This window comes from Ammospiza caudacuta, chromosome 17 (assembly GCF_027887145.1).
Source record: "Ammospiza caudacuta isolate bAmmCau1 chromosome 17, bAmmCau1.pri, whole genome shotgun sequence".
NCBI classification, from domain to species: Eukaryota; Metazoa; Chordata; class Aves; order Passeriformes; family Passerellidae; genus Ammospiza; species Ammospiza caudacuta.
The window spans coordinates 13,314,143-13,327,293 of NC_080609.1; the positions used below are offsets into that span (position 1 = coordinate 13,314,143).

The 13,151-nt window shown below is 47.1% G+C and overlaps 1 protein-coding gene across 1 annotated transcript in view; it reads right to left on the reverse strand.

The window, feature by feature from the left end:
• The window catches only part of TTYH3 (tweety family member 3), a 75,286-nt gene extending 62,351 nt beyond the window's left edge, over nt 1-12,935 (reverse strand). Inside the window, exon 1 of the mRNA XM_058815826.1 lies at nt 12,772-12,935. Coding sequence (XP_058671809.1) covers nt 12,772-12,894 — 123 coding nt within the window. The 5' untranslated portion in view covers nt 12,895-12,935. The remainder of the gene's footprint in view (nt 1-12,771) is intronic.
• Between the last annotated feature and the right edge of the window lie 216 nt (nt 12,936-13,151).

The window sequence follows — 13,151 nt, forward strand, 5'->3', positions numbered from 1 at the left end:
GTTGGAAGGCAGCAGCATGTCAAAGGCTAGTTGAACACAACTCTGGGACAGAAGCCTAGTTGATCACATCCTCAAGGATGACAGCCTTGTAGGACTGGCTTTAGTATCAAAGAAATGCTGATGATGTGTTTGTGAGGAGGAAGTAAAGAACTAAACTGCTGGTGAATCCCAGCTGAAGGCACAGATGTTGGAAAGGAAGCTCAACATTCACTACATCTGACAGAGCAGCAAATTTCACTTTGGTAGAGAAAAAACAGACACACCTGGCTTGAACTAGAACCTTGAAGAGCATTCACAGCCTATCCTGGAAACTGGATCTTTCTTAGGAACCTTGTGTTTAATTTATTGCATCACACAACCAAGACCACCCTTGCTGGAGCCAGCACATGCAAACCAAAGCTAGTAATTAAGTGATGAGAGTCCAGCCCATAGGTTACACCTGCAGAACTGCATTTCACCAGCGGTATTTGTCACTGCTGTGGTCCAACAAGTCAGCAGAAAGTGATTCAGATCTATCCACAAAAACGAACTTGGATCTGCAGAGGACATTAAGAGGTGGGTCAACCACAGGCAGAAGATGTCACGTCTAGCAAATAGCCAGTAAATGTATTTAGGACAGGAACAAGAAAAGCAGCCACATCTCAGAGCAACATTTTCTTGAGAATAAAAATTAACAGCGATGAAACACTATAGCAGGCAACTAATTTGTAATAGATGCAACAAAATGCACACAAAAAAGGTTGAAAGGGCACTGCAGTGAGACACACTTGACCCAGCAAGCAGTTGCCTCAGTAGGAATTTCAGACATAAGATACAAGTAAAGAGACAAGAAGAATCAACATTCCAAGGGGGGATTAGGGTAACCAGATCCCCAAACCTTCTCATCATGCTCTGCTGGGAGAGGAGACAAATTCACAGCTTGTCCCTTCCTCCTTCTCCCATAACCTCCACATCACCCGAGGCGAAAGCCAAGCTGCACTAATAAAAACAACAGAGGCAGCCTAAACTGTCCAACCTTGTTATTTACACCTCAGCAGAACGCTCCCAGCATCCATGATCATTTACACAGCTCCTCCAAGACCTTGGAAGCAGCTCCCAGAGCACCACTTGTCCACGCGGAGAATTCTGTCAACAGCACCTGACCTATTTCATATTCATCATCTGCACTTTGCCATTTCATATTGGAGCATTTAAAATGCTGGAGAGCTTGTGCTCAAAGAGATTTTTTAGTTTGCTCAAAAAGCTCAAAAAAACCCCCAACCTCTGCAGTGATCAAGAGGTTCAATGTTAGAGAACAAAACCTGCCCCAGAACATGGGCTCCAAGAGCAGCCAGGAACCTCAGCAGGACATTTACCAAGTTGTACTTATGAGATTGAAAGGCAATTTTTAACCTTGTAAACTTGCTGCTCCAGTTAATTTGTCCACTCAGGTTGATCCAATGTTTGTTGTCTAACCTGCAGGAGTTTTAAATATATACAGAAATAAGGAAAGGCCAGCATATTTGACCTCAGAGGCCAGGGATGAAGCCCAGTTCCAGCCAAGTTCCAGGCACTACTTAGTCTCATAAACCACCAATAACTCAAACTGTGTGGGGAGGGGATGGGAGGGACAAACAGAAGACAGCAGCCACATACTGTAATACAAAAAGGCACACAAGAAGTGTTGTACAGTGGTTTTAAAATAGCACCCTCATCAGAAGTAAAGACTTCTGTTTAGCTACAGAAGTGTCAAACAAATCATTCCATCCTCACTGGAGGTACTATCTGTGCTTTCCACTAAATCCAGACAGAAAAAGACCCAAACCACAGCTGATCCATTTTCTCCTGCCACCTACTCCAATTGAAACAGTTTCCCTCTTAAGGGAACATGAACATTCATACTTGCCATTGCCTAGCAGTACCTCTAATCTACTCTTGTGCAACAGCTCCCATTTCTTCAAGTCCAAAATGTTCATTCTAACCTTACTCAAGTTAAAAAGTCTAAGGAAAAAAATATTGAAAAATGAAGCCTATCTCTTCAATCATCTCTGTTTAAGCCCAGTGGCTGCCAGCTATCTCCATCCCTTGCCTTTTCCTAGGTCTGTGCCTTTTTGGATTGCCTGCACCTGACAGCCTGTCAGTCCAATGCTAAAAGGAGATCATTTATCAGGGTCTACCATGGCATTCACAAGGACCAGAACTACAAGCAGAGATGCAACAGAGTAGAAATAAGTTCTTCCCTGAAATCCTTTCAGCCTCCATTCTAGTTGTTCTTCTGCAAAAGAACCCATGAGCATTTCAAAGGTACCAGAAGCAGCACAAGCTTCTCTCAGAAGACCCCAATCAGCTGTTGCTGGGGGTGAGCTGCACAAATTAGTTCTGAAAATTACCTTGCTTCCCATTTCAGAAACAAGAAGACATTACAACATAACAGAAGTTCACTATTGATTTTGTTGCCCCAGAAGACTGAAAAAAAGTACCTGGTACTTTTCAGTGTAGAACACCCAGCTATTCCCTAACTTCCAAAAAGCAAAATGGGTGCTGTGTGCAATGCCTGCAGCTGTTCTTGTAACACTTATTCCAAAAGTGTAATTCTCCTGGGTGCTAAAGGTTTTATACAACATTTCATATTAAGATAATATTTTCATTTGATTCTCCTCCATCTTTTCTCTCTTTGACAGTTACATTATTACACCTCCCAAGGAAAAAAAAAAAATTAAAAGCAGGACAACTCCACCCTTTCCTCTCAGTTCAACACCACAAGGCAAGATTGAGCCAGAGGTCAGTCACAGCACACCCTCAGCTGGTTCTTTCATTTCTATGTCTTTGCATGTTCCTCACCAAAAACCAGCGAGAAGAGTTCACCATATCTGCATTTGCCAAAAACCCACGATTTCTGCAATTGATGCAGCACAGCTTATTACAGCTGCAAACCTTCCTGCGCTCTGATAATTATAAGCCCATGGCTGGGTGTCTAATTAAAGGAGGAATGAATTAATGAGTTTTACCAAAGGCTTTTGAGTCACCATTATAATTCTCACCCTTAATCGGCTGCAGGACACTCAAAGGACACCGTGAGCAGGATCAAGAGCAGAGAGGGGGGACGAGCCACCCGCAGCTGATGCTTCCCCCATCACGCTCCTCTCCAACATGTCACTGTCATTCAGACCCCGACTGCCAGATCAAACCCAGCAGGAAAACGCCCGGGCTTTTTTGGCCAGCTGAATACAGAAACGCTTCCTGAAGCTGCCACAAAGCTCTCGGCAGCCTTTGAATGCCGAGGGAGATGCGGGACAGGCTCGGCAGAGCGCTGACTCCGGCACTTCCATTCATCCGGCCCCAGCCCCCACAGTCACAGCTCAGTCCCAGGCTCCCGAGGAGGCAGAAATTGAAAACACGTTTTCATTGAAGCACAGCTTGAATTTCATGAATTCCATTACTCCCGACTTTCTCAGCATTTCCTGGAGTGAGTACTGTAAGGGCAGGGAGAAAGGGGATGGGGCGGGCCCCATCTGTGTGCCCCCTCTGACCATGCCAGCCCAAAAACGGACTGGGGACTCTTGCAGTGAGAATGCAACATAAACTATTCCTAAACTAAAGAATATTAATATAGATGAACCACAAACTTAAGGAGGAAATAAAGTAACAAGCTGCCAGAGGCCTCGGAACAGCAACAGCTCCAGGCACAGCCCTGTGAGAAGCATCACAATTTCAGCAAGCATCTCTTTGGCAGACTGAGGCATTCTTAGCTCCTAGAGCAAGTGTCAAAATTACCAGTTTATCATCTACAGGAGCTCGAGCACACTGTTGAACTCCAGGAAAGCTCACCCCAGGGAAAAAGCGATTATGATCAGAGAAAACAGGTAGCACCGAGCAGTTTTTTTCCACATGTACACTTGTAACACAATCAACTTTGGAATTATTCAGGCGTGCTAATTTACACCCTATGGAAAGCTTTGATACCATTAGCAATACTTTTAATGGCTCTGTCACTGACACCATCTTCCCTTTCTCCCCATCTCCAGCCTGGGCCTTATCTCAAGGAGCATTACATCATCTCCTGCACCAAGGCCTCCTTGTAACAGACACTATTATGCAACTGAAGTGCCTCCATTTGGATTTTGGCGTTATTTTGAATTTCGGCCTTGAATAGAAGGCTTGTTGAAATTCCCTGCATGAACAGCAGCATTTTACAGCCTGAAAGGGGCGTCCGTGCACAGACACCAACACTGGCATAACAACGTGTCTGAATGTGTTACACATTTGTGAAACATCCATTCCCCACATTCCCTGTTCCCCTCGTCCAGGAATAAGTCCTGCATTGTTAGGGCTGATTAGCAATATCTTTTATCCCTAATTTCACACTACAAAGGGCTTTCACGCATATGCACGTGTGGCACCATTCTGAGCCATATCAGCCAGAAAAAGCATTTAGTGGTGACCGAGGAAATCCAAATCCGAGGGTGCAGCTCCAGTTGAAGTGAAGGTGAAGGGGAGTGTCAGCTCTTTCCCTGGATGGTTTCAATGCTGCTCTCACCATTGACCAAAAACCGCTCATTTGTTAAAATAATAACTAAAAAGAGAGCTGGCACTCACTACATCTGCTGAAGCAAGCAACCTGATAAGCATGTGAAAGCACACATTATTGCAAATGTTACCCTTATGTTCCCCAGTGCTTGGAGAAGGGAAAGGCACAAGCATCTGACTGAGTTACACCAACTGCTGTGGCCATGGATTGCACGCTAACCTACTTTTCTTTTTTCTTGCAAGAGAATAGCCTTGCAGCCTTAGCACACAAATGACTACTTTGCAAAAACGTGCACATTTGCAGCTTACCAAACCCTAAAGCTCACAATTACAAGATCAGACTCAAACACTATAAGTGGCTCATTACGCAGAAATCTTAAAAAAAAAAGAAGTTTGAAATGAAAGCTTTTGCAACATGAAAGTACTCTGTGTTTTGTTCTTTCCTAGTTTATTTAATACCAAAAAAAAAAAAAAAATAGCATCAGCATGGCTTTGCCCCACAGCCACTATTCACCTATAGACCTCTTTGCCATACAGCAAAAATAATTTCTGGTTTGTGAATAAATGTAACCAATTCCCAGTTTTTCACTGCTGCAACACATCAGTCACCCCTTGAAATGGAGGAGAGGATTTCTAACAGTGAAGACTTTTTTGTTTTTTCAGACTGTCATATGAATGCATCCCCAGGACTAGAAGCCTTGCATGAACTTGATCCTCCTTGATTTTAGCTCATCTGTCTTGTTAATCATTGTCATCAGCTAAAACAAAGGACTGGTAGGATGACATACCCAGAAAGTGCAGCAGTCTTGACAAGAGAGGAGCAAAATTACTACTACTACTGCTACTACTACTACTATTATTATTATTATTATTATTACCACCTCCTGAGTATTATGAGTCTTATTAATGTCTTAAAAGTGAGAATTGAGGTTCAGTGCAGTAGGTAATCCTGATATATTCCCAAGTTTCTCAGGTCTCATCTGAATCTTAGAGCAAATAAATTCCCAGACATCACATCCCTTCCCCCAGCTATGGGAATCACATTCAGCTGAACACAAGCCAAGTTCTCCTACTCACTCAAGGGGAATGGGAAATCTCACCATAACTGGTGGAGAAGTTACTACTGAAAATTAAAACAGGAACAAGAAGAGAACTGACAGTCACCAAGAGGTTAATGCAAACAAGGTGCTGACTCCCCTCCACCCTAAGAAAATTGAGAGTGAGCACCACCTTACTCACTGCTTGCTTGCAGCCACCCAAGCAAATTCACCTGACATCAAAGCCTTGAAAGAATGACTCCAGGAGAAGCTTTGGCCATCACCACTGGGCCTTCACAGCCATCCTCACAGGCACAGGAGTGTCACACCAGGGTGACCATGCAAGCTCTGCCACAGCACAGCCACACAACACAAACACCACCAGCTCTGGACTTCACCCTTCCATCAGTGGGTGCTGCTGGCGGCAGGGGAACAGGAGAAATGGTGCAAAATTAGCCTTGTCCTGGAAGAAAAAGGGAAGGAAAAAACCAAACCAAATGAAATAGAAAGAACAGAAAAAAAAGACAGAAATTCCAAGGGGTTGGAGAGTGCTTGTTCCTCTGACTGTCTGCTCTGCAGACACAGGGCAAAAAACCTGATGAGACACAGGCCCATTACTTTCCTCTCTCTTGTACTCAACGGACAGGTTTCTGTTTACAGGTTCCAAAATAAATATAATCCCAAAGTACAAGTAAGAGGTCAAGAAGGCTTGTGGTACAGCCCCTTAATCCACATTCAGAGCCTTGGGATTAAGTCATAGAAAGCACCTGACTTCAGTGCCCTTAATCTCCAGAGCCATGCCTAATGGGATATGTTCTTCTGGCTGAGAATTTCTCACTTTCCCTAATAACAAAATGTAAAGAACACTAAAAATCCACATCAACATCTGCTTTAAGCACTGCTTGCTTCATTGGATCAACATTTAAACAAAGGCACTTTGTTAACCTGGAGACCACAGATGTTCCTCTGCTCAAGAAGGCACGAAGAGGAAAAGCACAAAAAGAGGCAAGCACGCTAAGACTGAAGTGAATTTGCTTACCCCTTTCTCCAGACTGCCAGAGATCAGGTTTTGCAGACCAGGAGTCAGATGGTGTTACACTCATGGGGATAAAAATGGAGCATTCTCAGCAAGACAAATGTTGTGTAGGTGCAGAAGCACCAGGGTGCCAGTGGCTGGCCACCACAACCAGACACGTTTTCAGCTCTGGTTCTGCCCTCCCAGCTGAGACCAGCATGGTGCCTTCAGGGCACCACATGCTCCATAAATGTGTCTTCAGGCTGGGAAGCTCACCAGGCTGGCACCAGCATCTTCTCTGTGCAGGATGAATAGTTTTGGGATCCCACCAGAGAAGTAAGCGAGCAGGGTTTACATCTTTGCACACTCACCTGCATCTCCTCACACTCACCTCCACAAGGTGTTTCACATTTTCTCCAAGACACCTTTTACCCCTGTGTACTCTGCTAAAACCACACCTTTAAAACAGTTGGTTTTTTTTGACTAGAGCAGGGTAATTACAGCCAGTGTTTCCAGAACCTGCCAGTTCTCAGGAGAGCATCTGAAAACGTGGCAGCACAGCATGGGTCAGCAAAACAAAGCAAGGCTGCATACAGAAAGCTGGCAAAGGTGGAATTTTTTCCTCTCTGCACACCATATGCTGCTGCATGACTGGATGAATGGTCAACAGAACACATTTTATGTCTACCTTTGGTAAAAATCAGCCAAAAATAGCCTTGGTTCTACCTTTTTGGTTATTCATTGTGGCGCTGCTCATCAGTAAAGGCTCCTCCAGATCAAAGAGAGAAGAGTCAGAGCACAGCACTAGTTTGCTGATGGGAGGCATTACTGCATGGTTACTCATGGAGCTGACACTGATGAGTAAAGGGAAGAGGGAATTTACCAGCAGCTCTTAAAAAAATAAAAACAACTTCAATTTCATCATAAAACATCGGATTCTACTAACAGGGGTCACTTAACCTCTCTGAAATATGAGCAAACTGGTGCTACAGCAGGATAGCTGATCAGACCTTGGAAGGGGTCCAACTGTTCTTGAAAGAAAGAAACCTTCAGTCCAACCCCTTTAAAAAAGGCACATTACCCTCTGACTTTGAGCCAACTAGACAAAAACACGTCATCCAACTTGACTAATACACATGTTTCCAATTTACAGAAAGACTCTTGGTTTCAAAATTGAAATAAGATGCCAGTACAGTAGAGGAAGTTCTAAAACAATCTCTGTAATCCAAGTTTTCTGGCAGTTTGGGCTCCATCATATTTCTCCAGCCAAGAAACACTTCCAAAGACGACGTTAGCTGTTGTGTGTGGGGAAACAGCCTCACAGAGCCAGAAAGTACCTGACAGAATTAATTCCTTGCTGAACCTTTGGCTATGGGTTCAAACACACATGCCTTGGATTAGAGTCTGTGTTGGGCTTACACAGCACCTTTCCCTGCTGGATCCCTTCTCAGCACACGTACAGAGGGAGAAAAAGAACATTACAGCACGAGAGCACTGACAGAGGCATGATAGGAAACTCCTGGGTGACAACACTGAAGAGAGCATCTCAAAGCCAAGGACTAGAGCATGTCCCTGCTCTTGTCACTGCTTCCTTCAGCACGACTCTGCATCTTAATGGGTGTGAATCAATCATCAGTCATCTTCCAAAGCACAAACAGCTGCCATTACACCTACTAACCATGCATCTGCAGCTCTGACTGTACTGAGGAGGCACGAAGCCCTGCAAGGGATGAGTTTCAAAGATGCTGGAGAATTTTTCTTCATTCTGGCCTGACTCACACATAACCTTTGCATTTACACAGGTTTGTGTCAACATCGTCAGTTTCCAGCAATGAAGAAAAAGCAGAAACTCCAAAGGGCTCCGTGGTTTGGCTTTTACAGCCTCTTTTCTCCTTCACTGTTCACAGGGCACTTCTGAGTCCACAGCCAGACTCCAGAGATAAAGTGCCATAGTCTCCTTTTCTGTCAGTGCACAGACACCCTGACTGGAGCAGATATCCCATTACCTGTTGTTGTGCTGCATTACAAAGCTATTCAGCTTTTCTATTTCTTTCCAGCATGTGACCTCCATGCTACTTCAAGGCTCTTAACCAACTCTACCCTGAGAAAGAAAGTGAATTCAATGCCACACAGCTAAGTCAGTCACTTACATTGCTAAATAAATTAAACCAGTGACAGCAGCAGTCTCAGGACCATCTCACTGGGCCAACCAACTGAACTGGAAAGGAAGTGGACAGCACTGGCAAGATCATCATGATTTGGTCAGCAGCAAAAGGCAGGGAGACCTGAACTGGTGTTAGCATGATGCTGTCAGAAGGAACAGGAGCTCTGCTCCATTTTTACATTCCCTTCACTCTAGAATTTGTGACTCACTACACAATGAAAAGGCTTTGCAGAGCACTGCAGTATGACTCAGATGAGAATACAGCCAGAACAAAGCTGTTCATATCAAGATATTTTCAACCCCAATGATTCATGGGAGGATTAGGAAAAGAACTGGTCTGATAAGATCCTCTGTAGGGAGGACTATGGAGCAAGTCCTGCAAGTGGCACACGAAGGCAGCTCTGACAGGACTCACCAGCATGCCAAACCCCTGCACAAGAAGGACCACAACCCCAGCTCAGTCTACATGGAGATTCACCTCAATTCCTCCAGAAAAAGAAAACAACTGGTTGCACTGCTTGTAGTGGCAGAAGCAGAGCATCTGAAGGACATCGGGATACACATACATTTTTAAACAACCTAGTCCAGAGGGGAAGGATCTGTTCTGCTCCTCCACACTCACACACACTGGTCTAACCTAATGCAACAAGATATGCTGTGGGAGAAGATAAAGAGTAAAGTAATACCAGAGAGAGAGAGTGTTTTAGAGGCTGGCTCAGGTGAAGAAGGTATGCAGCCAAAACCTGCAGCTGCACTGATCTCAGCCCTTGGCAGCAGCACTGCCATGAGCACGTCTCATGCTCTCAGACAAAAGGAGGAAGCCCCAGAAGGTTGGTACACAATGGCTGCAGCCTTGAGACAGCCCAGCACACAGCAGGCGTCCCTGCTGCCCTGGTCAAGGGACCCCTTGGGACAGAACAGCAGAAGCAGCCACTGCATCCACATCCTGCTGGACATCCCCCATCACCCAGGGTCCCAGCAGACTTAACAAAGGCCTAGACTTCAAAGAGTGGCAGCATGTGCTTATCTGCCCTCCCTCTGAGAGGTTTCAGGGCACAATGGCTGGGCTGCTGCTGCAGGGGAAGAGCAGCTTGGCATTACCCTAATCCTGCTAGGCAGAGGTGCAAAGCCTCTCCAGGCAGCAGCCTCCTCACCTGCAGCAGCACGTGGCACTGCAACAAGTGACAGGACAACATGCAAACTGCATTCCACTTCTGGCTGCAGTGGGATGTTCAGCTGATGCACAATTTCAAAGCCCATCACAAAACAGGAGTACAACAAACAGGTGGGTATTTACTAAAAGGTGACTGAAGAAAAGAGTTTTTTTATAAGGAAAGTGCTGCTTTCCTGTGGTCACGGGTTGGGAAATCTTTTCTAGAGAAGCAGTGAAGAATCAGAAAGGGTACATTGCTTCCTTCCTCAAAACACGTCAGAATGGGACTGGACACTGAGCCCAGCTGTGTGGCTATTTATGACAACAGTCCAGCTCCCAGATGAACAGGAGCCATGCAGTTTAGCAAAGGCAATTCTTCCTCACAGGTAGGGACACCCTGCCCTTACCTGTGCCCATAAACTTGCTCTAGCATCCCCCCCACTGACCTCTCCTCAGCCCCTGGGGAAATCAAATGCAGTGTGCAGTTTAATAGTTCATACTTAAGAATCAGAGTATCAATCACTAATGGAATAGAAAACAAAAACATACACAACTTGCACCAGTGAGACCTACAAAGTAAAGATAAATAAGGCAAAATTAAAATTAAAAAATGGACTTCCTAATTTTGAGGATGTATATGATCTCACATGTTAAATACAAAAGGTTCCTAAGATAAGGAAAGACAATGCCAGCACAGGCTGCACGCAGAGCAAGAGTTGCAAATCCATAAAAAAAAAATCTAAAATTCAAACCAAAAGGCCTTCAGAAGCATTTAAAAGCACAAGAGAGCATTTATCATTACAGTTCCCAGTGCTGGATTAAGTTTCCCTGGTTCACTGCATTAGAATTAATCTATGTGCCTACGAACTCCAGAGCCAACTTGCAGAGCCACAGCAGCAGCGTGGTTATATAACCACAGCTCTGACAGCACAGGCTGCAGTGCTGCTGGAGCCTGCTGCTACCCCTCACCAACACCACAACCAGCAAAGCTGCAGCTGCTCAAACCATTCTCTTGGTGACAGACGCCTCAGTAATGCAGACATTGGAGTTCGGATTTGATAAAATGTTTTCTTGAGAGCTGATGTTAAGGCTTAAAAGGCCATCGACTGCTGTGCAAGAAGTCCTTAATGCCATCAAGGGAGGGGAGACAGCTACACAGGAGGAGAGCAGCAGAAGGCTTTAAGTGGGAATATGATTACTGTAGAAAAATTATCTGACAAACAAACACAACCCCAGATTATTGCTAGGAATGCTTTTAAGCAATTTAAGTGAAAACTGGTACATCTGCTGTCTATTCAAAAGGTCACCAAGTGCTTATTTCATGATAACACACTCCCAAGAAGATCTTTCAATGAACTCTTAACTTCTGATCTCCAGGATTGCATATCCCTTGTTTTGAAGGCAGCTACCCTCTGAGGTCATGGAAATACAGTTCAGCTGCTGTGCAGTGTTACATCTGCATGTGGCCATCTTGAACTCTGCTAAGCCAAGGGAACTAAAACAAATTAACAAATTGAAGCCTCAAAATACAAAGTTAGCTCAAAAGTCCCTTTGATTTGCTGGTATAAAGATATTTCTTTGTATCTACCCACAGCTCTTTAAATACATCTCTCACATTTTGCTCTAGCTTCAGTCCTCAGATCTGTTCATCTGTTTAGAACAAAAAGCCAAAACATACTGCTTCCTAAAGTATTTCTAATACCTTCTACTCCTAGAATAAACAAGAACTGCTTAGATGCTTTAGCCTTGATGCCTGTGTGCATGATAGCAGGCTGTGTATATAGGACACTGCAAGTATGTTCAGAAAAGCAAAATGGTGTTTTCAAAACCAGAGACCGTGGCAAAACGAGGCAGCAGAGTCACTGCAGCTCTGTTCCAAGATGACAGCAGAGAACACAGATGTTGGAGCACACAGATTCACTCCACAATCATTTTAATTACATGCCCAGCCAACCAAGCACAGGATACAGGCTAAGCGGCATTTAAAAAAAAAAAAAAAAAGAGCTGAACACAAGTATTCTGCAAGCATCCTCCTGTGCACTTGATGCTAACGCCACTCTCGTGCATTAAGTCATCTGTTTTCCAGCAGGCAGGCAGACGGTTTGGAAAGGCACTGCTGGCCTCGCTGCGGGGCTGGCAGCATCAAAGGGGATGGTCAGTGCAGGCTGCACAGGACTGGCACAGAGGGGATGGATGGTCAGAGGAGCCTGCACAGGACTGGCACAATCAGAGGGGATGGATGGTCTGTGCGGGACTGGCACAATCAGAGGGGATGGATGGATGGATGGATGGATGGATGGATGGATGGTCAGCAGAGCCCGCACAGGACTGGCACAACCAAAGGGGATGGATGGTCAGCAGAGCCTGCACAGGACTGGCACAGCCCATGGTGGCTGCGGGCAGCCCCGGGGCTCCAGGCCGGGACGGTGCCTTTCCCCGGGCAGCGCTGGGAGCCGGCCGGGCCAGCCCTGGCTCCTGCCCCGCTCCAGGGGTCGCTTAGCGATGCGGGTCAGCGGGCACACGGTGGCATCGGGTCGAAGGTTGAGCTCACTGATTCTGGAGTGCTTTTCCAACCTCAGTGATTCTATCAATCTGTAATTTCAGCTTCTGCCAAGAAGAACCCGCGCTCCGGGCAGGCTGGGGGCAGCTCGGCGTGGTGACCTCCCGCCCCAGCCCCGCCTGGCCCGGCCCTGCGGGGGCACCTGCTCCGGGAGCAGCGGGGACACGGCACCCTCGGCCACCCACCCGGGCAGCCCCAGCGGGGGCCGCACGCCCCCTTCTCGTCCTCCTCCTCCGCCTCCGCCTCCGCCTCCGGGCGGGCCGAGGCCCCGCTCCCGCCGCCCCTCACGGCCGGGGGCGCGCACCCCGCACCCCGCGCGGCCCCGGGCAGACCCACCTGCTGGTACTCGGCGTCGTGCGGTCGGAAGTCGGCGGCGGTGAGCTCCCAGCGCAGGCTGAGGTGCGGCAGGCGGTGCAGCAGGCTCACCCACCAGGGCGGCGAGTAGCTCACGCCCGCCATGCCCGCGCCTGCCTCACCCCGAGCCGCCGGCCATGGAGCGCCGCCCGCCTCACCCGCACCGCGGCCGCCGGCCCCGCATGGCCGAGCGTCCCCCCCCGCCCGCTGCCGTCCCTCCGCCCGCTCCCGCTCCCTCTTTGTTCGTCCAGAGGCTCCGCCGCCCGCGCCCGGCGCCGCCCGCCCGCTCCCATTGGCGCCGCCGCCGCCGCCCCGCCCCGGCCCGGCCCCCGCCGTTCCCCCGGGAGCCCCGAGCCCCCGGC